Here is a 12,105-nt window from a genome sequence, read left to right as displayed (position 1 = left end):
GTCTGGAAATAGCGGTGCAGCCCTGCTCTGCCTGTCGTGCGGTGGCAGCGGCTTTATATTTCTCTTTTGTTTCCCTAGGGCTGGAGAGCGTGGACCATTACCCAATCCTTGTGGCTGTGACGGGGATACTGGTCCGGCTGCTTGTGGACACTGACGTTCAGGGGTGAGTGGCTTTTGACTTCCGAAGCCCAGAGTCGCCGCATATGGCATTGCTTTGGGCGCTGCAGTAGTCAGTGCCATGGGAGGTGTTGCAGGAGTGATGTGGGTGCGTGGGGGCCAAAGCGAGGTGAGGCAGATGTGCATGGAGCAGGGAGAAGCCAAGGAGCCGCGTGCCCCTGCAGCAGCTGCATCCCAGTGCTACTGCTGGGTGCAAAATTCCTTCCTGTGGTGCAGGAAAGCCCTCGTGAGAGGTAGCTATGAGGTGCTGTGCACCTTCCTCCCCAGGATGGGGTCTGGCACTCCATGCAACAGGACAACTGCTGTCGGAGATGTGAGCGCCGCATGTGAAAGAGCTATGCTGTTGCAGTGATGCAGGCAAAGTGCTGTGACACACAGCAATGGATGCAAGGGAGTTCATTAAAGCTCCTTCGCTCTGGACACATCTTGGGGAGGCATCAAAATGTGTGTAGAGCTCTCTGGCTGCCCAGACCTGTGGCACAAAGGTGAGACAAATTATGTCCAGGCCCTTACGTGATGCTGATTTACAGATGAAGCAAATCTTCTTGTCTTTATGGTAACCAGCTATTCAGAGAGACAGCACTGGGGGAATGATGCAGCCGGACAAAGCCACAGCTGACCTGGTGGTTTATGTGTGTGCCTGCTTGCGCCGAGTCCTGAAAATAGGCTCATGCTGATATCCTCTGCAGCCCTGCCTCTGCTCTCTCCCAGTGTCATTCGTAGGTGTCTTGCCCGGCCACTGTGCCCTGTAGGATGCTGTAGGAGATGGGGCTGTTCTGTCTGCGCTGCAAATCCTCCTTGTTTTCGCGTTTGGAGAACATGATAGTCTCTGGCTTTGTGGAGAGCGGAGCCCCATCTGGCCGAGCAGCTCAGCCCTGCAGCCAGTCTTTCAGCTTTTTCTCTCAAGGACTCAAAGATGTAGACAAATATATCTAATTATATCCTGCCTCCTGTGGCTGCTGCACCAGTCTCACAGCCCCGAGTGTGACAGCACCAAGAGCTTAGCCAAGGTCATTGATCAGTGGCCTTTCTGGACCGGGAACGGGGGGGGATTTTGCTCGCCCCCAGAATCCTGCTCTGTGGAAAGGGCAAACGTCATGAATTTGACACCACAACTAGACACTTCTTCCTGGAGGGAAGTGGGGAGGTGATAAAGCAGTTCCCTGCATGCCAGGCAGGATGAGAAGTCCTTCCCTGGCTCCCTGTCCCTTAAACATCTGCCCCAGACCAGGTCGCTTGTAGAGTCAAAGAGGGGAAGGGATAAAGCTCTTTCTCTGGCCCTCAGTTCAGCAAACTCTGAAGAGCGCTGCCAGGATGGTAGTGTGACGAAAATCACACCCTTCCCAGCCCGCAGGGAGTCCTGGGGGGACAAAAAGCTTCCAGACTGTGTCTCCTTTACCTGAAAAGCCAGTTGTGCTTTGGGTTAGGGAAACCCGGGCAGCCGGTGTCAAAGGGGCTGTACATCACCAAGCGGCACTGTCCCCAGTCTGCCAACAGCATCCTCTGTGCCTTGGGCAGCGGCAGGCTGCGTGGTCGCAAACCAGAGATGCCATATCCTGTGGTATCCGGTTGGGAAGCGGGAAGTCTCTGACTGATCATCAAGGGCTTTGTAGTCGCCTCCTTGGGCACTGGAAAGCAGAAATAAATACAAAATGGGGGAATGATGTGGGCAAAGCATCATGTCCTCATGGTGGACCTAGCTGAGCAGGAGAAGCACAAGGTGAAACAGGAGGAAGCCTAGGGAAATTGTCTATAAAACAAAATGCTTCAGTGTGATTTTGCAAAGCCCTGCAATAAATCTGAGATTTGATAAGTCACTGATATAAAAGGCAAGCAAACATTGCAGGTCAATCAAGACAAAAGAACCAAGGGTGAGTGGCTTGGAGACCCTCTACCGCTACCTGAGCAGAGGGGATGGGCAGCCTGATGGCAGAGATCAGCGTGGCCGCAGGCGGAGTCCCTGACATTGAAAGGAAAGCTGAGCTATCCACCCTCTTTGCAGCACTTTGAATTGAGGTCTGGGGTGCGAGTGTTGCACCCCGCTTATGGAATGGTTCTGCTCTGCGCAGGCATGTTCGAAAACAGCAAACAGGGACAGGGTGGAGAAAGACAGCAGATATGAGAGGAAACGCAGAGGCTTTTCTGCTGCCTTTGTGTTCCTCGAGAGTTCAGTCCTGGCGTGATCCCGTGTGCAAGTCTCTTGGCACCATCGCCGCAGGGTGCTGTAGGACTGGGAGGTGCAGCTGGGGTGAGCAGAGCCCCGTAGGGATCTCCTCCTCACAGTCACCCAAAAACCAGGGAGATGGTACAGCTCAACAACGGCTGGCCCAGAGCAGGGCAATGGGAAGCATCCGTCTCCAAGCGCGTGAGTAAGAGGATGGTCTGTGGAATGGAAAAGAAGAATTCAAACCTTCCTTGGGTCTGTACACTCCCGCGGGAGATGATTGCCATGGGTCGTGTTGCTGCAGAAGGTAACTGAAGAGATTTAAAGGATCCCTTATGTAATCAGGCTCTCCAGAACAGACTTGTTTTATATGAACTCAAGAGGAGACACTTCTCCTTTTTCCTTTTTCCCTTCCTCTCAGTGCAGCGAGCAGGATAAGAAGACAGGCTTTTTTTCCTTCCTCTGAAGCACACTGCCTGGGCAGTGCTGGAAGCAGGTAGAAATCTCTTCCAGGTCCCGTTTGGCAACACCCAGATTGCCAGAAATCATTAACAGAGAGAGATTATCCGACCCACGTTTGCATGTAGGAACTTCTGTGTGGGAATTGCCTAGGACACTAGCTGTTATCCTGGTTCCCTGCAAGGAGGCTCTGCCCCAGAGGATGAGGACAGGGGACAGGACCTTGGGTGACTTCCTTGGCTTGACTGTGGTTCTTCTGGTTGCCTTTAACCCAGCGAGCCGACGCTGTGCCAGGCGCTTGGTTGGAAGGTGCTGCAAGCTTTGCCCTGGGACAGAGAGGACAGGTTCACCTGGGGGTGGAGGAATGAGGTCCCATTTATGGGGCCAAAACATTCCAGCGGGGAAGGGTGGGAGCAAGGAGAGCCAGGGCCCTGCCGACTCATCCAGCCATGTTATCAGGATGCAGTCGGATGCCTCGGCTGCTCCTTGCCCAGCACAGGACACTCAGCCAGGCATCAAGTCCTCTTCCTACGGCCTCCTGGCACTAAACAGAGCCATTAAGCACAAGGAAAGGGAACGTTGCCCAGGCTGGGATGTGATGAGACAGTTGATACATCATATGCCTTAGTCCCTGGATGGAGCGGGCTGTGCTTTTGCAAGAGAAAGAATGCATTTCCTCGTCGGGTCCGGCGGGACGGCTGGTGCTGCTCGTGGTGAACCAAAGCTTCACCTCGTCCGGGCTTACTGATCTTTGTAAAGCCCCCATGGGTCACTGACCACAACTCCCAAATGCTTGCTGGGGGATGGAGGGTGGAAAGGAAAACCTGGCGCTGGTAACCAGCATGTCTCGGCTCCCTCGCAGGATGTAACAACCCTTGCAAACGGGCAGAGGAGCATTAGTGCAGGGCACAGATGGGGAGGCTGCTAGCTCAAACTGGGGTGCCTCAGCAGAGGGTCTTCTAGTTCCCACAGCAGGAGCTGTGTTTCCGGGCAGAGCAGCTGCCTGTCCCTCCTGCCGGGAGGGAGCTAAACCTCCTCAAAAAGCAGGCGAGAGCGGGGCAGCCTGGCGCTGGGGGCTGGGCTGTCTCACCAACAGGCAACAGCTCCTTGTTTTAAAACTATTTTGGCCTCTGCAATGTTGTTTTGGGACTGCTCAGGCCTCCTGACGTGCCGCCCCCTCGCAGCCCTCAGGTCTGACAGCAGTGGGGCAGCACCTTCGTTGCAGGGAGTGTCAGCGCCTGGCGGGGCCGGGCGGGCAGGGATGCCCGTGTGCTGCCTGTTTGCCAGGCTCTGAAGACAGAGCCTTGGTTCTGCGGGGAGGAGAGGGAGGGCAGGATCTGGCAGGCTGAGCCAGGAGTTGGGCTGAATCATTGGGTCCACGCCAGAGACCCTGGCTGCCTTCAGCCGGTATCATCCCCCCGTTTGTCTGCTAAATAATTGAGCAGATTTTCTATTAAGCCTCCTTTGGAGCGAGCTAATGGAGCGGCATCGGCCAGAGCTTGTGTAAGGATCCTGGCGAGAGGCAAGAGAAGTGGCAAGGCCCAATGGTGAGGCTGTTGGTCCCCTGCGTGCAAGGGCATGTTGTAATTAGGACCAGGCATATACGTTGGAAAAGGCTTTGTGGAAAGCAAGTGGCCATCCCAGAGTGGAGATGAGCCATGTTGTGCCAGGGATCGGCCACCGCTCTGCTCCTCAGGCTTCCCCCATGCCCCGTGGACACCATCCACTCGGAGGAGGCAAGGGGAGCGAGGCCGGGCAGCGCATTCCCCAGCCCTGCCCGCAGCCGATGCTCTCAGGGTGAGTCTGGAGGGTTAGGGCACGTGCACAGAGCCACTGAACTTGTCTGAGACACAACTGTACAAGAAAAGACCTAAGCAGCCTTCAGGGTGCAGCTTCCAGGGACTTCTGCCCAAAAGATGGAGAGGACAGAGGGAAGAGCACTGTGGTCACCAGGAACACGGTGCTACCAGCCAGCAGAGCACAGGACGGGGATCATGGGCCAGAAACAACCACGCTGTGCCAGTGGGATGCTGAGCACGAGCCAGCAGGACCTGCCGGGAGGAGCAGCACTAAGCTCACCTGATGTTGGGGTAATTCTGGCTGGATCTCTGCACTCTTCTCCTTTGCACAGTACAGATGGGTGCAGGGGGTTGGACTGGCAGAAGGGAAGAGACGGAGAGATTCCCTGGGCAGAAGTAACGCTGGTGAGCAGAAAGGTGAGGAGGCACGAGGCCAGGTGGGGGAGGCAGGCTAAACAGACTCTGTTCAATTGCTAGGTGGTTTGGGGGTCACCTCCACTGGAAAAGTCACGGAAGATTCCAGTCTGCAGGTTACTAAACTCAGCCTGGCATGCTGGAGTCCTGCTGGGACCCTGGGGACTTGGCTGGTCCCCGCTGGACATGGTAGCTCTCTGTGCTCCCGTAGGACACTGTGATTACTGATCACTTAAACACTAATGCTCCTTCGACACGTACTGATGGGCGAGCTGTGGTGGAAGGAGGTGCAGGAGTAGACATTTCATGGACCGCTCAGTCTAAAGGAGTCCTTGCTACCTTGCCGTAAAAACTCAGAAAATGAGAGGTACGCAAGCCTTGCAGTACGTAACGTATCAGGGTGAGTGTGAGCCAGAGCACGGAGGAGTGACTAGCTCAGACCTAGGTTTCACAGTTAAAAAAGGAGCCTGGCCTTACTGATCTTACAGTTTTTACAAGCTGCCAGCTCTAAGCACTGCATCCTGAGCAGTGGGACTGCCAAGGCTGGGATCTCCATCCCCTCGGGGCTGTCGGGCACACGCTGGGTGGCAGGAGCAGGCATTGTGCTGGCCAGTGCCAGCTTTTGCTGCTTCGAGCTCTTTGGAAAACCATAAGCATCATAAGGAAAGGATCCAGGTCCAACCGTATACACCGTGTGTCCAGCCCCGGCAGCAGGACTGGCATTCAGCATGCCCGCGTTGCCCTGGCTGAGATGTGAAGTGCCAGGGGAGACAGGAGTCAGCACTGGAGGCTGGTCCCCAAAGCTAGTCCTTCATCCCTGCGTGCCAGGGATGCCGTGCTTTGTGCTGACCCGTTACTTTACCCTGCCGAGTCAAGGAGCGGGAGGCCAGTTTGGCAGTGAGCCGGGGCTGTAATGGTGCAGATGGCTGCCGAGAGAGGACGGTGTATTCCTCAGGGACCATCCATTACATTTCCCAACTCCTGCCTGTCAGGGAGGCTGTGCTCATGGCTATGTTTTTCCTTGCTGAGATGATTTGCCTTTTAGGCTGCTTAATGAGCTGCTTCGATAGTTCAAACTGCCTTGCCCTGCTGGTTGGAGCAGCAATGTGGTGCGGGGTCCTTCCCGAGCATCAGAAAGGTGTGAAACGCAGCAGCACGGTTTTCCTGGGTAAAGGCAGCGTCGAGCCCTTGGGAGCGACGCTGACACGAACCTCAGATATGCCGTCCCCGGCATAGCGGGGCTCAGCCTTCCTGCAGGGACAGGAGAGTTGCAGCCAGGCTAGAAGAGCTCTCGTTGGCTTCTCGAAGCTGGAGTGTCCCCAGAGAGGCCCTCAGGAGCTTTTCCTACACTCCAGTTGCCCTGAGCTTTTCCCGAGCTTCAGTCATTAGCCTCAGCTGAGGGTGCAGGTTTGCCGGAGCACTAATGCCCGGGAAGCTGATGTTGGCACCGAGGAGGGGGAAGGTTTGCGAGGAGACCTACAAGGATGGCGACAGAAGAGCAACGGGAGCGTAACACCCACTCCGGGTGCTGGAGCCCAGAGCAGCACTTCGCCTTTCCTTTTGGAGGCGGACACAGTGTTTAGATCCGGCATGGGCTCCGGCGGGGGGCTCGGCACTGTCTGGGCAGGCGCAGGCCACGCTCCGGGCAGTGCCCTTGTTGGGTTTGGACCTGGGCCCTCTCGGTGGTGTCTCCTCTGTTTCCCAGATGTTCCCAGGGCAAATTCAAACCATCCTTCCCGTGGGATCCCTGCCCAGGTGCAAAGCCAGGGTGCCCCTCGAGGGGCAGGGTGCCACTCACCTATCCATCTGACACCAAAGCACCTCGCCACCCCCCGGCAGCACCCCGGCGCGGCCGGCTCAGCGTCCCGGCCTCGTCAGGAGCGCTGCGCTAACGCAAGGCGACAGGGCCGGCAGCGGCGGGCACGCGGGGAGCGAGGGCGCAAGCCAGTGGGGCCTGTCGCTCCGCATCCCGTTGCCTTCACCAGCCACCGAGCAGCAGCTGCGGGGCGTGCGGCAGCGGGGCACGTATCGCATGAAGCTGCATGCAAGGTCAGCGTCAGGAGGGGCGCTGGGCGGCTGCGGTTGTCTCAGGATAGCTGCTCTCCCAAATGCTCTCTCCTCCTTGGATGGATGGGGGGTTTCTGACAAGGGCTTTGGGCATGGTTGACTTTTTGCTGGGAAAAAAGCTGCTTGTTTCCTGGCTGAAAAAGTTGAAGGACGGGTGCTAGAGGTGTCCTGATGCCCCAGGGACCTTCCCCTCCCACCGGTCACAGGGCTGCCAGCAGCTCTTGGGGCAGGGGCTCATGGCCGTGGCGGGCTGCAGTTGGGGGGGAAGGTTTGCAAAGTGTCCTGGTCCCCGTTCCTGGGTTGTGTCTGAGCTGTGCCCCTACCTGCGGGGTGGCCCCAGCATCCCCCGTGCTGTAGGTGACAGCCACATGCTCCTGCTCGGGGCAGTGGTGGCCGGCAGATGGGGGGACACCCTTATCCCTCTGCGGGGTCGCGCAGGCATTACAGGGGGGCAGAGCCGCTCCCTGTGCCGGGGGCGATGCAAGGCTGGGCCCTGGGGAAAGCGGTGCAGGCACCCGGTGAGGTGAGGGCTCCATGTGCAGAGCGCCGGGACTCAGCCAAAGACAGGGCCAGTCCGACCCCGAGCGGGTCTCCCCAAGGTGCCTCTCCCCCGCATCTAAATCCTGCTCGTCCCTGTTGAGGTCTGGATGTGCCCTTGTGTCAGCTGCTCCCTCCCCAGCTCCCAGGCGTCACTGGGGACAAGGCACTGGACACTCCTCTCGCACCATCCCCAGGCCACCAGCTCCATCTCGGCACATTTAACCCCCTCGCCGAGGCCGACCTACTGCCGTTCGATGGGAACAGAGGCTGCCAGCCTGGTGCAAATCGCCCGGCTCCGTGTGCCGGGCCAGCGGGAATTTGGGGTTCCCTCAGACCCCCAGACATCTGCCGCTACGCCCGTGGGATGCAGGGCAGCTCCGCACTGCTGCCCTGCAAGGGCAAGGAGACGCTCAACCCAGTGTAAGCTTAAAAAAATAGGCATTTTTATTCCAATGTAACTAGAGAATTACGACCCGAGAGAGGAGAGGATTACTCACATTTATCGATAGGCTTATTAGATTACTGCCTAGATAGCTGTGCTTTAGCAGCGCGTTTGTCCGCCTCAAGGAGAAGCAGCGAAGGAGGGTGGTGCATCTGAGACCTCATCGTCCTTGGTGGCACGGGGAGCTCTGAGCAATGCGGGCCGGGGCGCTGTATCACATCACCTAATCCTGCCTTGACTATTTACAGCTTCTTGGGAGGCAAAAGCTTGTAACGTTTGCTTGGCTGCGTGGCTGGACAGGCGCTGAGCTCATCCCTCCTGCGTGGCCACGTTCAGGGAGAGGGGGGTGCGTACCCCCGCCTTGCGACGGGGTCAACGCCCCCCTCTTGCCCCCATCCACGGCATGCTGATGGGGACCGGCACAGGCTGGGGAGGACGGTGGCACCGCCATCCCCGGGAGCCCTGGCGTGAACAAGGACAGTGCCCCACTCGTCACAGCGGTTCCTTGGCCTGGGGGTCTGTGGCGGTGGTGCAGGGTTGAGTCTCGCACGCCCGGGAACGTGGCAGACTGCCAGCCCCACTGTCACCATTAGAGAGTTTGGCTGCCCGAACGAAGTAGGGGTTTCTCGGGCGTGCTGGGTTTGTCAGCGTTACCCTTGTGCTAACGAGGCTGTTGCCGGTGGCTTGCACGAGGAGCTCTTGCTGGGCACCAACGTGCCCCCAGCCCAAAACCCACCAGGGGCTCGTGGCTGAAGCAGATGCGGGTGATACCGATCACCCTTGTGGGTCGCAGTCAAGCAGGAATTCAGGGTGCCCGATAATCCTGCTTCTAGCAGCGATGGAGGAGAACAGCTCTCGGGAGGCCCTGGCTCTCCTCCGAGCTCCCTCCTGCCCCGCTACGACACGATGGGGGTGTCCGAAAAGACGGAGCTGATGGACTCCGAGTCCGACTTGAGCTGCAGGACCTTGGGGTGCTTGGCGTCGGGGAATTCCTCGCCGAGGGCCAGGCGGATCTTGCCGTTCTGCGTCTCCCTGACGGGCTCGAGGAAGACCACGTGCTTGTTGGCGCTGACTTTGCGGTTTGGCCCGTCGGTGGCGGGGGGAGTGGTGCTGAGGATGGAGGACTGGGCGCTGCACTCCTGCGGAGGGCTGAGAGGAGCCGGCTTCTTGCAGCAGCTCAGGCAGCGGCAGGGCGTGAGGTACAAGTAAATGAGCACGAGCAGCAGGCTCACGATGCACCCCAGCAGGGTCGTGAGGCCGGTGCTGAAGGTCTCCCCATCTGGCTTGGGGTAGTAGACCGTCACGTTGACTTCGCACAGCCTGCTGAAATTGTGGGGGCTGTTGATGGCCAAGCCCACGTAGACCCCCGAGTGCCAGGGCTTGGCCTCCTCAATCTTCAGGCTGCCATTGCGGTAGACCTCCAAAGAGCGGTTGCTGTTCCCTGGGTGTTTGATGGGCTCGTGGTGAGGGGAGATCCACATGTAGGTGGTGGCCGCAGCCGGCAGGCTGGTGTTGCAGGTGAGCAGGAGGGTCTGGCCCACCATCACGGGGAAGGGCACGGGTTGCACGTCTTCGGGGCCCGCGGAGCAGTTCTCGAACATGTGGCTGTATTTGAGGAACTTGATCAGGGACCGGGGCACGTTGTCAGACACCTTGCAGGTGTGTTCCTCGAAGAAATCCTTCACGGAGCTGAAACCTCGCTGCTTCCAGCGCTGGAGCATCAGGTAGAGCGGGCAGCTGCACCTGACGGGGTTGTTGTGCAGGTACAAGCCGTTCCTGATGTTTTCGGGCAGAGCCGCCAGCTCCTCCACGGGGATGCTGCTCAGGCTGTTGGAGGAGAGGTCCAGCGTGCGGAGGCTGTAGTTGCCCAGCCCTTGCACCGAGCGGAAGGGGAAGGTGGTCAGGTTGTTCCAGCTCAGGTAGACTTTCCGCAGGCCGCTCAGCTTGGTGAAGGCGTTTTCATCCACGCGTGTAATGCGGTTGTTGTAGAGCAGAAGCTCCTCCAAGCTCACCAGCGCGTCGAAGTAGTGCGTCTCGACGGCGTGCAGGTGGTTGGAGGACATGTCGAGGTGCCGCAGGTAGGAGGCATTGTGGAAGGCCTGCGGAGAAAGGTCCTTAATCTGGTTGTGGCTGATGTGGAGGGCCTCGAGGTGTGGGAGGGCAGCCAGCCAGCGGTCGTGGAGCTGGGTGAGGGCGTTGTGGCTGAGGTCCAGCGTGGTGGCGGTGGGCGGCAGCGCCCGGGGCACGCGCTGCAGCGTCTGCCGGCTGCAGCTCAGCAGGTCGGAGGTGCAGATGCAGACGGCGGGGCAGCTGCGGGGCAGCGAGGAGGCACGGGGAGCGCGGCCATGGGCGCACAGCTGGAGCAGCAGCAGCAGCAGCAGCTTTGCCACTCGCGGCCAGAGCGGGTCTGAGAGCCCCCGCGGGGACATTGTGCCGGGCAGGAGCCCGGCAGCACAGCCCGGCTCCACGAGACGCGAGAGAAGACGTGCCGCGGTCCTCCCCGGTCTCCCCCTGTGCTGTCTTGGCTGGGGGGGGGCTCTACCAAGCATCCACAGATGCCTCTTTGCACCTCGCAAAGGAGGATCCCGATTCCAGCCGTGGGGCTTGAAAAGAGTTAAAGGGCGGCATCGCCCTGCCCAGCTCTGCCGCGTCTCACGCGAGGCTGCCGCGTACCTGTGCTCTGGACGGCCGTGGGCTGCCTGGCACCCAGGTGCAGGGTGGGCGGGTGGGGGCTGGCGTCCGGCATCAGGGGGCTGAGTCGCTCCAGCGTTTCGGGGCTGTGTTTCAAGCTTGGTGAACGCTTCCCTGCCTCCCAGAGCCGCACGTCCCTGGAGCGTGAAGTTTCTCACTGCTCAGCACCGCCGTGGCACATCCCCGTGCTCCGGCCCCCTGTGACCCCCATCCAGCGTCCGGCTCCCTGCTGGCCAGCATCTCCCAGGGAGCCGGGCTTGCTGCAGGAACGCGGTCCCGCTCCTGCCCTTATTTACGCGCTGGCGGTGCGCGACGTGTGGGCCGGGCGGGATCCCATTGGTCCCGGCGCGGGGAGTGGTGGCCGCGGTGGTGGCCGTGGCTGTGGCCCTCCCTTGCCGTCCTGCGAGTGGGCAGGGCGATGCGCAGCCGGCACCGGCCCTGCGTGGTCGCTTGTCCCCAGGGGTGCTCAGGGCCACTTCGCCGACCCTCCGGCCTTACCGGTGCGCAGCCGCCATCCCTCTCGCTGGAGAACGGCAACCTCAACCGGCTGTAATTTGTAAGGCGGCCGCGCCGGCTGCTCTGCGACTGCCCAGCCTCCTGGAGGATGCTGGAATAAACCCGCCCCATTGTCACCTCTGGGAGCCCCTCGAGTCTGATCCTGCACCCAGGCTGGGAGCGGGGATGGCGGTCATTCCCTGCCCCCGCAGCTGCTTAGCACCCAGTCGTGGTCCTTCCCGCTGCTCTCATCCTAACCACCCCCTGCATGAGCTGGCAGGGACCCCCCAGCACCCCCGGCCATGGGGTGAGCAGGGCCGGCTGATCCCAGTGGGGGTCCCCACGGCAGAGGGGGTGCCGGCCGGGAGGGGGTGGCCACAGGGTGAAGGACGTGCAGGAATGTCATTACCCAGAGCCCGGGCGCGTCAGTGGGAAGCGGAAAGCCGCTGGGCTGGGGAATTGGTTTCCATTAGGGCAGCAAAAAGCTAATTTGGCGGCTGCGGCTGCCACGCGTCAAGGGGCTGTTAACCCCCTGCGCCCCGGCCCAGGCTCAGCCTGCGCCGCCGGGCTTCTCCCTCGCCCCCCGCCGCCTCCTCCCGCCAGGGCGGCTCTGCTTGCCCGAGGGCTGGCCATGGAGCCAGCTCTGCTCCTTGCCAAGGGCTGTGAACAGGCCACAGCACTGGTGCCTGATGGAGACGCTCGTTAAGGTGCCCTTCATCTGTCCTGGCTGTCCCCACTGATGCGTGGAGCCACAACTGCTCCCTTCTGCCGTCTGGGGGCATCCACTTGCCCTGGGGGCACCTTGAGCCGTCCCCTTGGTGCAGGGGGGCCACAGTCCCCGGGCATGAGGCTGCTGC

At 60.0% G+C, this 12,105-nt stretch overlaps 2 protein-coding genes across 2 annotated transcripts in view; one reads left to right on the top strand and one right to left on the bottom strand.

Annotated features, from left to right (window-relative positions):
• RNF123 (ring finger protein 123) overlaps nucleotides 1–12,105 on the top strand; it is a 52,038-nt gene that overhangs the window by 38,119 nt on the left and 1,814 nt on the right. Inside the window, exon 35 of the mRNA XM_075159315.1 lies at nucleotides 79–163. Within this exon, the coding sequence (XP_075015416.1) occupies nucleotides 79–163 (85 nt within the window). The remainder of the gene's footprint in view (nucleotides 1–78; nucleotides 164–12,105) is intronic.
• Nucleotides 8,953–10,491, bottom strand: AMIGO3 (adhesion molecule with Ig like domain 3). The gene has a single exon (XM_075158466.1). The coding sequence runs from the start codon at nucleotides 10,489–10,491 to the stop codon at nucleotides 8,959–8,961; it is 1,533 nt and encodes a 510-aa protein (XP_075014567.1). The 3' UTR covers nucleotides 8,953–8,958.

Source organism: Calonectris borealis, chromosome 10 (assembly GCF_964195595.1).
Source record: "Calonectris borealis chromosome 10, bCalBor7.hap1.2, whole genome shotgun sequence".
Taxonomy (NCBI): domain Eukaryota; kingdom Metazoa; phylum Chordata; class Aves; order Procellariiformes; family Procellariidae; genus Calonectris; species Calonectris borealis.
The sequence above is the reverse complement of the archived record's forward strand: the minus strand, read 5'-3'. Positions and strand labels throughout refer to the sequence as shown.

What these genes read in the sequence shown, in the direction of transcription:
- AMIGO3 (XM_075158466.1), bottom strand. Translation starts at nt 10,491, where the DNA reads ATGTCCCCGCGGGGGCTCTCAGACCCGCTCTGGCCGCGAGTGGCAAAG.